The following is a 19,135-nucleotide window of genomic DNA, read 5'->3' as shown; positions in this document are numbered from 1 at the left end:
TGTCGTATGTGTGATGTAGAGGATTTTTTGGCTATAGGGAGGGACAGGGTAAATGTACAAGCTAGAGTGAGTGTAGTAGGCTGACAACTTCCTGTAAGCAGAGGCTTCAGCGTGGCTCTGAAATGAGCACACGTTTGTCACCTAAAACTCACACTTTCCATGGAGGAGGGGGGAATGCTGTAAAATAGGCACAGCAGAAGTCAGCTCATGGTTGTTATCAAATTGAAGGTAAAAACAGAATTAGTGGGTTTTAGTGCACTCCCTTCTCTTCAACCTCTTCCTACACATTAGTTTCCAAACTCTGAGAATAGAGCTTCTCTCAACCTGTAGACATAGATGCCCGCTTTATTAGGAAACACTTGCACAGCTCATGACCTATTGGAAACATTGATGATAATATTCAAACTCTTAGCTGGGGTTACTGGGAGAATTGTGTGGTAGTGGAGTTTGTGGCTTTCTTGTTATTCAGAGTCAAAACATGTAATTTCAATGAAACATATATATATATATATATATATATATATATATAGAGAGAGAGAGAGAAAGAAAAAAGGTATAAAATTGTTCACTACAAATATTTTTTAGAATATGTAGTGTCAGCAGGAACAGATTTTTCAAAAAAAGTTTAGCTAAATTTAAAATAAATACTTACGGTAAGATTTGAACATCAAGTATAATTTCGACAAGTGTACGTAAATAAATATATTGTTTATTATTATTATTATTGTAATAAAAAAGAAGAGCAAATGGTAAAAAGCGAAACTATACAAGCAATAAATAATTTCAAACAAACACTGCCACTAGTGGTTTGAAAACATTCAGGGTATTCTTACTGAATTCTATTTGAAATGAACAATACTGAAAGGAAATTCCAGGATGTTCCCATATTCAGAAAGATTTATGTGATTTCCTTGTATGTCCTGAACTTGGATTGTGGTTTGATGTCAATGAGAAGAGCTGCACCCTGGAGCTGAAATCTTTCTGATGTCACGTACATCTCTATAATTATCCATTTCAATATAGTGCATTGATCCAGTCAATTCCCCGTCTCGTATCATCCATCTCCATCTCCATCTTGACCGGTTCAGTTCCAGAGTGTTCTTTACCGTAATTTGAATAATCCAAAGCTGCAGGAGTCCCTGTTCACCAAGGATGTGTTTGTTACTGTAACATAGAGCTGTTGGTCTTTCTGTAGTTGGAACACCCCCGCCAGGGAGGCTGTGCACAAATTTGATTTGCTGTCGTTCAAGCTGCAAAAAGCCTTGAGTAGCTCCTTGTCCTCTTTCTTGTCTCTGGTGATCCTTATGGCTTGCTTTAATGCACTTTTAGACTGTTTGGAGAAGGTGACTTGGGAATAGATGAAATAGATTCCAGGTTTTTGAATGATCAACATGTCCCTTTTGCTGCTGAGCTGTACCTCCTGTAAAATTGAATGTTCTACATCCCAAACAAGGTTGTTTGACCCCCTTAACTGTGAACTCGTATCTGTTGGTGTTAAAACAAGTAAAATTCCATTATCATCACACATTCGCTTGTCTTAAACCCTTATTTCATGTTTTGGTTTAATAGCAACTAAATGAGTCTTGAATATATTGTACAATAGACTGAAAGGGTAATGTGTGTTCTTATATTCACCTTGATGTTCGGTTATAAGAACCATGTGTGCCACCGGTCCATTCGACCCTGCAGTTAATCTAGACACTGCAGAATAATTACACAACAACAGTAAGGTCTCAAGAATTATATAAAAATAGCATATCAAAATTAGAATGACACCAAACTGCTTGCTAAATATTAGAAGCAAACCTTTTTGTGTAGTGAAAAAGAGTTTTATTTTTTGTTTTTTGGTGCAGGCACCAACATACAGAAAACCATGCTAACCCAAATAGCAACAGAAACAAAATGAGGCTATTTAAAAAAAAATTTTGTATTTTATAGATGCTGTTTATAATGCTACCTACCTTTTGTATTTGCTTGTGAATCCTTTGGGATGAATAAAAAGTATATTATTGATACATACAAAGTAATGATACTTTAGTTCTAAACAATAGTATCATGTTATTACTTTTAAGCTCAATGATTTACATGTAGATCTTAAAACATATGACATAAAAGTACACCCTTTCTATGATATCTTTATAATTTTCTATCAGTTCTCTACATTCTGCCACTGAGTCTTCTCCCAATTTGTTTTTCACACAGTCATTTAGTCTCACCTGGTCTTCATGATAACTCCCATTGAGCTGCAGCTGATGAAGGAAAACGACAAACCATTTGTTTCCCTTAATGCTTAAAACAACTTTTGGTAAATATGAACAGCACCAAAAAGCAACATCTTATCACAGTGTTATAAAGCACATTAAAACCACTGTGTGAATAAGACAATGATTTTCAGGGGGTTGAGAATGTTAACTGAATTTCTGTTCTTTATAAAGGAATTAGACGTCAGCTATGTTAAATTGTCTAAATGATCTGCTATTATCAGATCAGATCATTATCAAATGTATTTTTGCTCAGCACAAATTATAATTTATGGCACAAGCAGTTAGATAAACATCAATTATTGGCGATTGAAAGCAATATATCTTTACTTTCGTACTTGGCGTTTTTAATCAATTTAATTCTGTTGTTGTTTAATAATTGCTGATGCGTATATGGTAATAATCATGTGAATTGTCATTGAGTCACTCCTTTAGCATATAACTCATTGAATGAGATTGCATAATAGCTTCCTCTTGACACCGAAATGCTGGTTTTTGTTGCATTTGTTTCTTTGATGCATAAAACCACACAACCCAGGAAATAGCCTTATCCATTGAGTACAGGCCTTTTAGTGAGTACAGGCCTTTTAGTCTTTTCAGTCTGTTTCTGTTTATTCTGAGAGGAAAATAATCAAGATTTCACCTCCGTGTTTCTCTCATGGTCGTAAATAATTAGCACATCATTACAGGCTTCATATTATATTTTTGTAAATTTGTTTAGTACCATTCTGAAAAATTTCTTATCCATTTTTCTTTTGAATTAATGAGCCAAAATTTCAAAATGCATTTGTAAACTTGATGCAGAGACAATTGTTAATTGTCTCTAAAATAAATCCCTAAATTTGAAGTAATAAATCTCTTCTGTGAATATGTATATATCGAATTAAATGTTTTGAAATGAAAGGTCACGTTATATATATATGTATGTATGTGTGTATATATATATATATATATATATATATATATATATATATATATATATATAAAATATCGCATGAACTTGACCTTACATTTCACAACATTTAATTAGTTTCTTCCTACCATTTTATCTGGGAATAAATACAAATGTGAAAGCAAAGAGTCACAGAAAAAAGAGCAGCTCATACCAGGTTGAGTTTCTTGAACAGGTAGAAAAAGCCTCCTAAGGTCAGCATCATTAACATCAGTAGCATCAATGACAAAATCTTGACCAAAGCTGTATTTCCCGCTGGCTGGGGTTTGCTGTACCTTGCCCGTGGAGGCACCGGTGGGGGATTGAAGCTACTGTGAAAGGTGTTTATCATGATGAAGAGAGGACGAGTTGACAAGAGAAGAGACGTGTACTCCAGTGGCACCCATGCAGTTCTGAAGAGCTGCTCTGAATGCAATTGAACACATTTGAATGCGACTTCCTGATAGTTGTCACCATTTCAAATGGGCTGAGACTAACGGGGTATGTTCGTACGCAATTTGGCGTAAATAAGCAAGGCATGGATTCCATGAGGCCACAGATTTTTTTTGCTCATAGATCATTGTTTTTGCAGGTTCAACATTCTGTCTTTGGCCTAACAGATATTTGTCAATATATATTTCTAAAGAAGTGGTTTTAAATGAATTTATATTAAAACTACTTAAATTTACTTAAAACACAATGTACGAATGCCATTGCAAAATATACAAATATAAAACCAAGTGACATCTTGTAAACAAATGATATGAGAGTTTTTCTACGAACTAGCTTCACCTTTCTGAACCAGTTTGCATTTACTTTTAACTGACTGATTTTAACCAACAGAGGTATTTTTAGTGCATGTATGAAGCCAGGTCTTCTTAAGTGTAGCAGGGTAACATACACTCTTAAAAAAAATGTTTAATCGACTGGCATTGATGGTTCCATGAAGAACCTGTAAAATCCATGGAACCTTTCAACTGCACAAAAGGTTATTTATACTGGAGAAAGGTCCTTTAGATTATTTTTAAAAAATCTTTCTTTTAAGAACTGTTCACTGAAAGGTTCTTTGGGAAACTAAAATTGGTTCTTCTATGGCATATCTGAGGGGGAAAAAAGCTCTGCTCCTCTTTTTTTTTAAGAGTGTAGGTGTAGTGCAGCACATGAACATGATCCACTAACATTTGAAAGTATCAGATACTTCTCGTCTTTAAAAGTCAACTGCAATGTTATTTTGGGGACCTAGCCTTTCTGTTTGTCCAAACCACAGGAAATAAAGTCACATGTTGTATATCTACATGATAACACCTTTTAAAAAAAAAATATCTGACCACACTGAAGAACAGATGCAGAGTCTGCACAACTGTGAATACAAACACAGGAGAAAAATCCTGTATGAAACCTGTTATTTGTGAGCCCTTGTTTCGTTCATTGACAATCAAGGTCGATACAATTCAAGTTTACCACATCTATAAAAGATCCTCGAAAATACACGAAAGATATGTTCTTTGTTTTTGCTTTTAGAAGCCATACTTCTGACCTAATTTTAACCACTAAGTGGTGGTCTCTGCTGCATATTCTCATAACTCCATTTGATCATCCTTGACTTCTGTTTAAATAAAGTGCATTGCCTGTAAATGAGAGAGCATTTATAGATACAGTATCTGTGAGAGTTTCTGTTAAACATTTTCTTTTTTAATTGTTGGGTCTTCGATGCCACCATGTTTCGTGTTTCTCATAAGCCATCGTTTACATCACAACAAAACAGCTTTTATCATTTAAATATTGGTGTGGACTGTCTACAACAGAAACAGCTGATTATGAAGTATTGCTTAACTGCAAAGCAGAAAAAAAACAGGTTTCAAATTAACTGCAGAATCTAACCTCAGTTCCACTCCCACTGACTATTCTTCAGTCCCTCTGCCAGGACTCACATTTTCCAAAGTCATCAGTATCATTTTAAACGTGTGGTTTATAAATTAGGAAATGATCTTCACCCACAAAAAGACATGAAAGGATACATCTGGGCCCAGTAATCAGTTATTTGACCTTTATTAACAGAAACATATACAATGCGTTTCCTGCATATAGTGTGAATAGATGTGGGTAGAAGTGCATGATCCTTTCCACATTTCAGTGCTTTGAATATGATGTTCTCGTGAGTAATGTGAGGTCATACACTATGAATGATATTGGCACTAATCACTTATTGTATCACAAACAAAAGCCACACAAGGCATTATAAAACTTTTTTCGTTTAAAGCTAGAACTACCTTTCGATGTCCCCTAAAAATCAAGGCTGTATGATACAGTAAATTCAACTCACTAAGAAATTAGTTGAATTTACAAGTTTTGCAGTAGTGCAACTATAATCATGATGTTGTTGTGTTTTTTACTTTATAGGTCTGGAAAAATAATTAAGGAGCATATATTTGATTACTGTGAAACTATTTACTATTTTAACTTTTTCATTGAACTTGATTCTATCATGGAAAGTGGAAACACAATGGAAACAAGTTATCTCTACTCAAATACTTAATGTGGGAACTCAATAGAGTAAACTCAACTAAACTTAGACATATCCAAATAACTTAATTGAATCAACTATTCAATTGAGACACTATTCAATATATATATATATATATATATATATATATATATATATATATATATATATACTTTATTACAACTTTTTTTAACAGCTCAAAGATGATACTGTTTACATCAATAAGATTCCCACAATTCTTGCTTTTTTTATTAAAGCAACTAGAATGCATGTTAGCAAGTCCTCAACCAAAACACATGATGAATAAAACATTAAACATTAACGAGTCGCTCCATTTTCTCATCTTGCTCAAACAAAATGCATAAAATAACAACACTTTATTTCAACATTTTCTCTCCCTATCCAGCCCTGTGTAAATTTGAGCATGATGGAAAGTTGAAATCCTGTCCCTAGTTTCTAATGCTACTTTAACACAAATAAAATCATTCATGTAACCTCAACTCAAATGGATAAAGTAACCTGGATGAACAAATAATTTGTTAGATTGATTTGTTTTCTTTAACTAAACTGAACAAAATTAATTTGCCCTTTTTTAATCAAGCTACTTGATTGCAACATGTTCTTTCAAAATGAAAACTTTAAGTTAAGTCAAGGAGAACCAATTTAACATTAACCAATCATGTTTGAACAAGAAACCTGATACAACGGTGCTACATCAAAATTAATTGTTTGAATAAAGTGAACAGCATAAACCAAAACAATTTTGGACAGTGTTGCATTGGTATTAACGCTCATGATACAGTGAGCATTAGTGTAGCTACAGTAATATGCAAAAACACATCAAAAGCTCAAAATCATTCCATGGAGAAAGAATTCAACACATATATTTCTCACTTCATCTTTTTCCAGGGATAGGAAGAATTACTTTGTGAAGCACATATGACTCAGTGGATGTTCTGTGTGTGTTGATTGAAAGGAGAGAGACTGTGGGCTTATGGAACTTACTATGCAAATGGCACATATTCAAATTTTCACATTTTCTAAAAAATGTGCATAGATGATCGTTATAACTGCGTTTTAACATGACGACTCACAATTATATACATTTTATACAGTTTTATGAAACGTAATGAAAGTAGATTACTTGATATGATAATGGAGATATCAGTGAAGCAGAGGAAATGTACAGATACAACACCATCTTAAAAATATTGTGCTACATACACATGAACTATCAAGACCTTAAATAACATGCCACAAACAAAGATCAATCATTTCTGTATTAAAGGAAAAAGCAGCACATGGATACGAATGAACTTTCCAGTTCTATGTGAATAACCATGAGTGTTCATGGGAAAAGACTCTGGTATGACATGGGCAGTGGCTCCTACTGTTGGCAACAAGTGTCACTACACTACATACAGCACTGACACTTAAACAAGCTGCTGTTGCATTGCACTGTCAGCAATGTATTGTCTTCTTTCAAAAGTTCCTTTTATAAACAGCATTTGTGTGCAATCAGTGTATTTACATATATATATATATATATATATATATATATATATATATATATATATATATATATATATATATATATATATATATATATATATATATGATGTTCTATAAACTGACATTAATTTCAAGCATAGAGCACTTTCAATGCATGGAGCTCATTGAAAAAAAACAAGCACACAAATAAATAAATGTGAACCTGGTTTGGTCCTAGGATTCTGAAACTGGTCCTAAACTAACATCACAATCATCACACTATCAGTTTTCCATCCCGGCACACTATAAACGCTGAGCTGTACAGAGCATGAGAAGTCTTTGAGAGTGTCAGGGTGTGTAGTGAACCACTAAGGACAGAGTGTGCTGCTCTTTATTCTGGAGGCCCTTGATGTTGCCATGCAATGAGGGCCCATCACAGGGCCTGAGAGCATGAGGATCTTCTTTGCTGCTGTGCTGAGGGTTCTGACCGTGAATAGATGGTTCACCTTGACACTTCAGAAATGCTAAGAAACACCTGTAGAACTGAAAGGGAAATGAATGAGACAGAGTCATTAGTATGCCTTTCATTTCACTAATATGCACCTTTTGGGGGTAGATAAGGTACAAAGTTGTCATTTTAAGCATATACTGCCCCCGTGACAAGCTGTTGTACCTCTAAAGCTGAAAGTAAAGTTTTGCTCTGGCTCACGGATAGTGTGCACAACTGTGCACTGCATGGAGTGGAGCACAGAATATGAAATTTACCCAGGCCTTAAAGGTACAATTTATGAGAATACTCTAAAATAAACAAATATATATTTTTAAATACCTAAATATTAATGCTGACACTTAAATTATGACTATTAATTATGTAATGCATTGTAATGCATTATTAAAGGGATAGTTCACCCAAAAATGAAAATTCTGATCATTTACTCGCCCTCAAGTTGTTCCAACCCTCTATGAATTTCTTTCTTCGGCTGAACACAAAGGAACATATTTTGAAGAATGTCAGTAACTAAACAGTTGATGGACCCCATGAGTTCCATAGTATTTATTTTCTCCATACTATGGATTGGAAGTCAATGGCGCCCATCAGCTGTTTAGTTACCCATATTCTTCTAAATATCTTCTTTTCCATCTTCTTCCCAAAGATCATACTGTCCTTACTTATAGTTTTGACACATTTTAAGGCTTAATATTAAGAAATGTGCATTATGCAATAAAGCAGTACTCCAAATAAAGTTTAATTATATTTATATCAGTAAGTCTCCAGCGATATGTCAGTAAATATGTTAATAGATTTGTAGTATACTTAGTATGAAAAAAATGATTAAAGTGTGTAAACTCATTAAAGTGTGTCCACTGATATTATTTGACACCCTACTAATAATTCAGAAAGCAATCAGAGATGGTATTATTATTGGGAGATACGAGGGTCCGTGGTTCTACCGTTGTAAAAAGCGTAACGGCTTACTTGGATCATGTGTGCCTTGATAACCAATCACATTACAGCCTTGACGTCATTGAATTTAGTTCATACTTCTGCGAAAGTCGATCACTGTTTGCGGATACCATAAAAATGAATGAGAAGTGCTGTAAATTGAATCATACCTGTAATGCAAACGTCCATTACTTCTCTTATAAAACAACATTCTTTCAGTTCACTCAAAATTCACTCTAAACATAGATCAATCCAAAAGAGCAAACATGTTGAAGATTAGCCAATGGGCATTAAACGATAAGCTATTTCCTCACAAAAGTGGTTTATTCAGCAAAGTGAAGCCTATCCTCCACTGACATCCATTAAAAAAACAGCCTCTTGTCTCCTTCCCTGCATACCGCAGCGTTAGCCTGCACTTTTTCGGCCAAGGTTGCAGGCTTGCCTTCAATTGGCTTTGATGCAATCCCTCTGTGGACTCACCTGGTTGTTGAAAAGCACATAGATTACCGGGTTGACCACAGCGCTGCTCTTGGCCAGGACTGAGGGCACCACACTTATTACGGGAGTGATCAGTCCCCTCCTGCCGAACGCAGCTAGCAGGGCTACCACCCCATAAGGCATCCAGCACAGCAGATAGCAGGATACCATGGTGACAACCATTAGAAGAATGTGGTTCTCTCTCCTCTGTGCGGTCAGCAGGTTGATTTTAGTTACCTGAGCCAAAAAAGAAACACTTAAAGTTATAGAAGTTGCAATAGTCTTTTCTTCCCTACTGTGACATATATCCGAGTGAAATGGCTTGATTTTGTCCATTTGGGAATTGATTGGATTGATGTTTATTATTGCTGTGATGTCATATGAGTGACAGGTTGTCCTGCCCTGACGCTAGTCAGTGAACACGTCATCAGAGAGGGAAGGGAAGTTATTTAGATTAAAGATTACGAGGGCACATTAATTAAAAAAAAAAACAGATGTGGACACAAATCATTTGTAATAAATATTAAGAATATGAATTGCTCGTTGTGATTTCATTGGGACTTTAAAGCATGTGTTTCTTGATTAGTGCATAAATGCAACATCTAATCTCTTATAATTGTGACCCTGGATCACAAAACCAGTCTTAAGTAGCACGGGTATAATAGCCAACAATTCATTGTATGGGTCAAAATTATTAATTTTTTCTTTTATGCCAAAATTCATTAGGATATTAAGATCATGTTCCATGAAGATATTTTGTAAATTTCCTACCGTAAATGTATAAAACATTTATTTTTGTGAGTGAATGCAGCACAATCACGAACATAAATGTACAACTTCAAAGGAGATTTTCACAATGTTTCGATTTTTCTGCACCCTCAGATTCCAGATTTTCAAATAGTTGTATCTCGGCCAAATATTGTCCTATCCAAACAAACCATACATCAATGGAACGCTTATTTATCCAGCTTGCATGTGATGTATAAATCTCAATTTCAAAAAAATGAACCCAAAGGCTGGTTTTGTCATCCAGGGTCACATATCTACTTCTATTTAAAAGTTAAAAAGTAAAATTTTGATGCAGAAAATAGGCCTTTTTAACCATCTAAATCAAACTCAAAGCTTCTATCTTTCTGCAGAGAATATGGGCTATCCTACACCAAACAGTTCATGATGTGAAGTGAACGTATTTAGAATGAATTAGCTTGCTATGTGTGCATGCAAGCTGTTCGTAAATCAGAGGAAGACTGGCAGATGGCTCCTTCATGCATCTGAGTGTCGTGACTTCTGTCCTCTGGGGTCTGTTAGCCTTCCCTATCCCCTTCCCATCATGAAATAATCTCTCTGTATAAAGATCTCCTGCTGGTCGGGGCACAGAATAGGAACTTCCAATCAGCAGTAGCGGCAAATGAGAGCTGATCCAGTGGAGCTGAGCTCCCTTCACCGGCTCATGTCTTCATTCACACCTTTTACATGCTCCATTTGTCCTAAATGAGATGATTGTGATTGTATTGACAGCTCCAGCTTGGCTAAGTGTTTTCTCACTTGTGTAATCCCATTGCCTCTGGAAGTGTCCTTCAGCAATTTTGTAGGATCAATATGACATTGACAAAAATGTTAATTTGAAGCAACATAAACAAAACTGCTTTTTCCACTGCAGTACAATTCTTTCCATTACCATAATTTAATAACTCTTCTGTCTGTATCTTTGTTTCAGCAAACAATTGCATACAAGTGTCAAAAAATCTCAATTGTATCTGAATGCGTTTTCATTAGACTTTCCATCGAATAGTGTAGCCTAATGAAAATCAATTTCATACCGCATGTCTGGAGTGACTATTTTAGGAATGCAATTACTGTCTCAGACATGTCCTCTGATTTTCACTGTGCTTCTTGTAATTTCCTATTTTGAATCCCATCAGAATTCCATCTTTGTGTTTCTATAAAAAGCCCGAGGGCTATAGTGACTGGCCCACTCATACGTGCAACGGATAAAGATCTCTATTTGTTAGATACACAGCGTGATGCCTGCTATTGAACAGAGCAAATCCTGGAGGAAATAATTTTTTGTTACATAATAGCTCGTCACCAATAGTAACAGGCTCTGCGTTCTAAAAATACCTACGATGGTGATTGATTCATAGAATTGCCTCGGCGTCTAGAGGCTCTCTGCCTTACTATCTGCTGGAAACGCTCATTACATATTCCTTCACACTGTGATGTGTTAATGAAATCTGCCATATGAGTCATAAAAACCTAAAGACTGCTTCTCCCTGCTAACCTGATGCCCCAAAGCGCTTTGTTTTTATTGTTTAGCTCAACAAAACAATATCAAATGGATAAATAAACAATCCAAAAGCAGGATCTGTCATCTGTTGCTTGTCTGTGTTGAAATGTTAATTGGACACTGACTATGACACATGCGGATTTCTGAGTACAACTGCTTTTTTTGACTCTTTCTACGGGTTACATCGATGCGCCCGTAGCGCAATTGACGAGCCATTAAATCATTCATTCAATCAATCCGTCTCAAATCATTGATTTATTCAAGAAAAATAAACAAGACTAGGTTAAAAAGCAAGACTAGCATACCATTTGGCTGCATCCGAATATGCTATATATAGGTGAAAATAAGTAGGCCTATATGTCAAAATTATTATGTTCAAATTCACATTCACCCTAAAACAGTTGATGAAAAGTACCCGGATGACCTACTACTTCAATCCATCAACTTTTATTTATATGGCACAATAAAAGCAACAGTAGTTGGCTATTGTCCATACAGGAACTACTACTTTCAGCGAGATTTTGAAGTCTGCAACCGCACTTTACAATCCCATGAGGCCACAGGAGAGGATTTGTGAATGGCATTGAACGGATCTAACTGATGATGGTAGGTTACATCACAAGAACATGACGAATGTCGTAGCTATGTCTGGATTAGATTCAGACACACATTTATACTATATAGAACATACTTTTTTAAGTCACAAAGTGCCTACTCAGAGATTATGCGATTTCAGCCTTTCTATTTCTGCCATAGAAAGATATAGTCAAATTAGTAAGGGTAGTATTCAAGTATGCGAATACCAAGACAAATATGCTAGTATGTGACTTTATTGAATTATTCAACATTCACTCAACTGATTTGTGAATCATTATGACAACTGTGCTAATATAACATAAAAGAAGGAACAAATAGATAACATAATTTTTTAACTTTTTTTTACTTTAATTTGACATTACAATTTTTGTTCTGCTTTCTAAAGACTGTCCAGAAATCATGAACTCAATATATTATCAAAATGAAAGCCACAGTTTTAGGTTTGCTTTCTAGTACTTTCCAGTTTCCAGTAGTAGGTTTAATAGATAATAACATAACACCTATTCAGAGGAGAAAGTGTCAAATTGAGTTTCCTCATAAAGCATCTCTCACTCACCCCTTTGATAATGAACAGGATTTTGCCATAGCAGAAGATCATGAGCATCAGGGGTAAAAGCAGACAGAAAATGAACAGGCACATCACGTATGACATGCTGTTGGTTGAGCGCAGGTGCCACTGCACTGAGCATGTAGTCCCGGGTCCTTCAGGTCCATAGCTACTCCAGCCCAGGAATGGTGGGAGAGTCCATACCAGCGAATAGAGCCAGGATCCGGCCACACAAAGCCAGGCCCTCCGGAAGTCAGACACGTCTGCCTTGGTGGGGTGCAGCAGGGCGGCATAACGCTCGTATGACAGTATAGATAGAGACATCAGAGACACAATTCCTGTTTGAGATAAAGAAAGCCGATATGGAAAAGAAATAGTGCTAACTTGTGCTGTTTTAAATGTTTTTTTTATTATTGTAAAATAAGTTGATATTATACAGCAATTTTGAAAACTTGCAGTCACACAAGGGAAAAATGACAAAAACCCAAGTTTGACAAATCAAATTACTGTAAACATCCAGGAAGAACCCAGAGAGAAATTTGCGGTTAAATGGAAAATGCACAATTGTTATAGAGTTTATCCTCTCAGTGATCTTGTATTCTGTTCCTGGGTCAGTCTAGCAATCAGAAACTCTGTAACATTTCAGACTACCAAAATAAACTGCAGCATTGGGGTACTGTGTTAATGAAACTGCTATTGTTGTATACTAAAACTAGAAAAAAATTATTAAAAACATTTTCATTAACTAAAATAATCAATGCAGAATAAACAAAAGTGGTTAAAAACTAATTGAAATAATATTAAAATAATAAAACAGACAACTTTTTTTGAAGTCACCCCAAACAAACACACCCCTCCCTTCATTGCTCCGCCCCCCCAAAAATACAAACACGCAATGTAAGAGTGTTTTTTTTTAATCTTTTATCATAGCAGAAGCGAAGCAAAATAATGCTTTGCAAAAAATAAAGCGAAGATGACGAAGGAACAAAGACACACAGAAAAAAATGACCATACAGTACACAAGAGTATACAAGCATGAGTTTGTTGTTAGTCGCCAGCAGGACACACTCGTGTTACTCACGTATGGATACGGATACGTATGGATACGGTTAGTTGCATTACAATATTAATGTCTCTGAATTGTAATGCGTTACACTACTTTTGAGTTACTTTCACCAAAATAACTCCAGAATATGACTAGGCATTCTAAAATGCTACAATGTAGTTTATTGCTGCTCATTAGATATATATCCAGGAGGGCGATGTGGTATAGCATAATGACTGTTTGGAAGGCTCATGCCACAATACAATAAGTAACAATCACTGTCAGAATCACAAAAGTAGACAAACAATCAAACTCTGGTAAATTATGGTAGAGATATCAAACACACTAGAGCTAAAGCCCAATGCAACCTATAGACCAATGACATGGCAAGATGCACAACCTTTTTTTTTTATTCAATTATTTATTTATTTTTAAATTCAGGTTCACAGCACAAACCCCGGACACAAATCTCTTCATTTTTCGGGGTTCAAGCAGCATAGCAACACGAGAGAAACTTAATTTCTGTTGCTTTGTCTTGCCGGCGCTCTCGTCCACCGCATTCTTTCACTTAGCTGACCTAAGCTTAGCTGGACACTGGTCCAGATGTTTCTTCAAGTTACTCGTGCTATTTCTTGATACAGAGAGTTCCCTCTGTGTTGCACATAGATTTCACTTGACTTCACTATTACTTTCTTGTCCTTTTCTTTGACAAACTGAAAATAATTGGAGTATGTCCATCTCACAAATGTAGAATCCATCTCTGCAGTCATCTCAACCATTGAATTCCAGCAACAGGAAATAAACATATTTACCTGCAATTTTCTTCTCTGGTGCTGGAAAGTCTCATTGTGTTGGTAAATTCCTTTTGTTTTTTAACTAACACACCTGTGGCAAGCAGGACAAGTCAGAGGACCATGAGAACGGGGAACGAAAGTGAGGGATGAGAGAGGACCAGGCCTGGACTATTTTATGTTATGTTTTGTTTGTGTCTGCGGCAGTTGTATGTGAGGGGCTACCGCTTTTACTTTCATTTTGTTTATGTTTCATTAAAGTGAAACGTTCACTGGTTCCCGCCTCATTCTTCCCTGAATTACTAAGCTCTCTACAACCAATTAATTGCATTGTTGTGATGTGCATTACTGAGATTGTAACGAGTATAATATTACCAAAATGTTATTATTAATGCATTATATTACTGCGTTACAGCAAAGAGTAATATATTACTGTGATATTATTACTTTTCTGTTTTCAGCGGTTGTTATCTGGGAATAACATACCGCTGGATGGCATGATTGACCAATCAGAATCAAGTATTCCACAGAGCTGTGTAATAAATATGAATAATGTAATAAAATGTGGCAGCCACAGACTCAAGATTCCCGTTAAGGGACTGATCGTGTTGAATAAGTCGAAGGTATAATGACATTATACCCTTATGTATCAACTCACTTGTGTCATCCTGTAAACAGTGAAGGATGTTAAGCGACACGAGATTATGGAGCTAGAACAACCTGATGACAACCTATATTAATTATTTTAATTGTCCAGTTGTCAGAAATATTTGGTAGAGAAACTGAACCTTAATGAATATGCTTGATGTCAACAAAGGAACACATTCATTAAAAATTAATGTGAAAATGGTGCGAATGATGTATCAAATGTAGGCTACACAGACATTCTCCTTCAATGTGTTTGCAGGTCCACAGGTTCTGCACAAAAGTGCTCTGCACTCTTCCCTCATTTTCTCAACACATCACAGAAAGAGAGACACAACACTCCCACTACGGTCATTAATGTCATTTAACGTGCAAATAATATTAATTATAAAAAATAATGCAATTAATGTTCTATTCGTTAAAACAAGTATAAAATCTTATTCTCATCAAGTTAGTTTATTAAGCTTTTTTACATTTATTCTAAAATAATAACAAAAGGTAAAATTTAACAATTTAAACAATATATTTTATTTGTGTAGCTAATGATGATAAGCTGTTCTTTAGTCCACTCGTCAATTATCAAGCTCGGTAAAAACTGATCACGGACGAACATGCACCATTAATTTCACTAAGCTGATTGCTCTCTAAAAAATCCCTAAAGTCATCATTTTTTCAGTCCATTTCAACTTTGATTTTGACATGACATAAAGCGGTGAAATCTAAGTGGGTGAGTTGTTTACTTATTTTAATTAGCCATAATTTTGTTCATTCAGACTGTTTAGCAAATGCACCGACGAAAAGAAGAGGAGTGATTTATTGCATGAACCAATATCCAATCATACGCGATGGAGGCATTGCCTCCTCTCACGTGACTTTCCCCCATTCATTCTCAATGAACTCCATCAAACCCACTGTCAAAACGCCAAAGGCTCAGTGGAGGCACGAGAGACGCCGACTCTGTAAATTCACCTGCTGGTGTCACTGTTCACAGTGTTACTTCAGAAAAACAAGCGTTTAATATTGAAACATATTGTCCCATTTTGTAATATTTGCGTTGTTTTAGCTTTCTAATGTAACGGGTTGATTGACTGCAGCAGGTGTAGGTCATACTCTCTGACAATCAGGACTGAACTGCATGCTATATGGGCAGAGGGTGGCTCGTGTGATACTTTATGGTTTTGCCATCAGAGGCACATTTTCGTGGTGGGTCCTCGTGTTCGTGGTGCAGTTACGGTTATCAAACAGGTAGTAGAGCGTGGCTAACTTCTCATTTCCTAGAGGCCTCGTTAGTGTTGCAATGGGAATTACAGTGTGCAATGTCTTTTGCAGTGTTTCTCCTGTCACAAACCGATCTTTCCTGTAACGGAACCGGGTTGCGTGGTGCTGTTGGTAGGTTGAATCTGTTTTTCTCTTTAAAACATCTGCGTGATTGAGTATAAAGTAATGGGCCGTTTGATTGTAGGTTTCGTGAAGCTGTACTAAACGACACGATTAGTATATATGCGCAGCTCCCTGACGGGTATGTATGTAAGCCAGTCGGCATTGTGTGTATATTTAATCATGTACCGTTACTAAATGTGATTTGTTTATGTACATTAGGACTGTGAAGCGCTTGCTGGCGCCGGTTCCTGCACGAGTCTCTCATTTCCCGCTATGCTGCTGTTCTGTCTCTACGGATTGCTCTGTTTTAACTGATTCCGGTTTACTGACCGACTGTTCGTGAGGAAGAGCTAGAGGAGTTCATCCCGGCCTCGGGACTCCTTGATGCACTTTATAGCGCAGGATTCATCGCGCAATTGGGCGTTTGGTCATTCTGTATTTCAGTGACTGTGATACAGCCGACGGCTTGGCCTTTTCTGGCCTAGCGGCGTTATGAATGTATATGTGTATGTGTGTGAAAGGTGTTTGTTGTTTGATTATGATTAAGTGATGTTTTGGTATATTGTGTGATTTCTGTCTTTATTAACTGAATGTGTTTTCTTTTAGTGCTGAGTGCCAGAAGTGGTGGCGTCGGTGTCCTTGGTGGTGGGGTCTCCTCCTGTGTGCTGTTTCCCTTTTGTTATTATGTATTTGGAGTGTGGTTACTTTGGTGTGTACGTGTGATTAGGGAATCCTTAACCCCTGAGGTCCCACACATTCTGACCCGGCTTCCTCCAATGGTAAGGCCTCAGCACTCGTTTTCCCTTTTTCTTTTCTTTTTTTGTGTTAGTGTGAAACCTACTCTATATTTGATGTCCATTTTAATTATCTAAATAAAATTATTGTTTTACTGGAACTGCGTCTCTGGCTTCATGCATGAACCGAACTTGTGTGCTTCCTGTAAATTTGGAGAGTTACTCGTTGAGCTAGTTTAACTCTATTTCCCGGGGTGAAACTCCCTGGGTGGCGTAGTTGGTGTTTTCATTAAAATTTAAGACGCTGAACAGGTTAAAAAGGGGCTTTACTTCCCCAAGGGCGAGAAGAAGTTTCCCTTTTACCAACGAAAAGTTTCCACCCGCCACATAATATGGATTTTCTCTGCCTACCTTGCCTCCTCGGAGAAAGCACCCGAAACAATTTTAAGAATGCATTTTTATTCTGCGGGGAGACACACACGAAAACATTTAATCAACCCATACAAAAATATGGCCAAATTTGTAGGCCCTACTTATATTTTAAATAGCATGACATATATCTATACATATTTGACTTATCTGAGAACACATTATATGCCTGCAACATATATGAACATTTATGTGTCCAAACATGTGAATAAAATATTTGAGTTCATCCATATATGATACCATATATATCTGCATATATTACACAGTATAGTAGCCTATTGGTTTCTCGCATTTGGACAACATTAAGTATAAATAAGTGACATACATATTTGTTTCCCACATATTTAATAAATGTATGTAAAGATACATGTGATACTGTGGCATTGAAATAAGTACATATATGCATATATACATATGCGTCTTAAATATATTTAACATTTATGTGCATATATGGGAAAATATATGGCACTTACATGAAAACGGCCATTTTTGCTATATTGAAGTAGCTATGTTTCATATATGTCTATGTGTTTTATATATATGAATTTTGCATATATTCTCATATAGGCTGCGGCAGCAGACATACATGGGCACTGACATGTAATTTATAGGCCTATTGACATATATTACATTTCTGTTTGGGAAATCCTTAAATAAATTTGGAAAAAGTCAATATAGCCTACTTCCGTCATAAAAGTAAGTCCTCTCCACATGATTTATTTCCAAAGAATTATAACCAGTTACACATCTTAAAATAAATGTATGATGTCTTAATTTTCAATCACTTTCCTATAATTTTCTCTGTAATGCTCAAAAGCCAATATAGGTCTAATTCATATAATTTAAGATAACCTCTTGAAGACGCTATTAATATGAGGTTATTAAATTTACTCACCGTCTGTGATGTGTTAACAAAAACGTATTCATCAGCAAACCTAGACAGTGTAGGCTACGCCAGAAATGAATGCACGCGCAACACCACAAAGAAAGTTCGGCTGAGTGGCGAGTGCTGTAAGGTATCCACTGCTCTGGGAACCTGTTACATAACTTTTCTGTTGAATGAACTTTAGTAAAACTTACCAAAAAGCGAATTGGCGAAAGCGTACCATTTGCAGCCGGATTGTCCCAACAGCCATTTCCCATAGAGACTGGAAGCGAAACTGAAGGGAGTCCCAAATAAACAAACCAGTATGTCACTCAGACTTATGTTGAGCAGAATGAGGTTTATAGGTGTCCGCAATGAGCGAAAGCTCGCAAAGATTAGCAGGACAAAGAGGTTGTTCAGGCATCCAAACCCCATAATGATTCCGAGGCAGACGGCTGTCACCGTGTGGCCAGTCCGGCTCAGGCCAGGTGGGGTGTCGTCGTGGGGCTCTAGGGGGTCTCCTGAACTGACATTTGCACTTTGATAGAGCGCAGAAATGCCTTTGTTGCTGATGTTCAAACTCCAGATGTGGACGACCATAGCAGCCTCAATGCTCGGGTAAATGGTGTTGACACTATGGCTTTCCTTACGGATGGATTCACTGTTCTCATCTCTCCACTTCACTAACACGCAGCCCACCATTAACAC

The 19,135-nt window shown here is 36.4% G+C and overlaps 3 protein-coding genes across 4 annotated transcripts in view; 1 reads left to right on the top strand and 2 right to left on the bottom strand.

Annotated features, from left to right (window-relative positions):
* arhgef6 (Rac/Cdc42 guanine nucleotide exchange factor (GEF) 6) overlaps positions 1-3,116 on the top strand; it is a 46,812-nt gene extending 43,696 nt beyond the window's left edge. For both annotated transcript variants that reach the window (XM_077236212.1, XM_077236209.1), the window contains exon 22: positions 2,203-3,116. The gene's annotated coding sequence lies outside the window, so the exon portion shown is untranslated. The remainder of the gene's footprint in view (positions 1-2,202) is intronic.
* cd40lg (CD40 ligand) lies at positions 808-3,606 on the bottom strand. The gene is made up of 5 exons (XM_077236214.1): positions 3,368-3,606; positions 2,121-2,249; positions 1,962-1,983; positions 1,636-1,701; positions 808-1,485 (listed from the first exon to the last, which is right to left on the bottom strand). The coding sequence occupies exons 1-5, from the start codon at positions 3,542-3,544 to the stop codon at positions 1,103-1,105; spliced, it is 777 nt and encodes a 258-aa protein (XP_077092329.1). The 5' UTR covers positions 3,545-3,606; the 3' UTR covers positions 808-1,102.
* A 3,747-nt stretch (positions 3,607-7,353) lies between these two features.
* tmtops3a (teleost multiple tissue opsin 3a) lies at positions 7,354-19,135 on the bottom strand. Its single transcript, XM_077235603.1, has 4 exons — positions 18,643-19,135; positions 12,548-12,876; positions 9,111-9,344; positions 7,354-7,729 (listed from the first exon to the last, which is right to left on the bottom strand). Exons 1-4 carry the CDS (start codon positions 19,127-19,129, stop codon positions 7,535-7,537), a joined length of 1,245 nt encoding a protein of 414 aa, XP_077091718.1. The 5' UTR covers positions 19,130-19,135; the 3' UTR covers positions 7,354-7,534.

Source organism: Siphateles boraxobius, unplaced genomic scaffold (assembly GCF_051911475.1).
Source record: "Siphateles boraxobius isolate OS27281-9 unplaced genomic scaffold, OSU_SipBor_1 2, whole genome shotgun sequence".
NCBI lineage: Eukaryota > Metazoa > Chordata > Actinopteri > Cypriniformes > Leuciscidae > Siphateles > Siphateles boraxobius.
The sequence above is the reverse complement of the archived record's forward strand: the minus strand, read 5'-3'. Positions and strand labels throughout refer to the sequence as shown.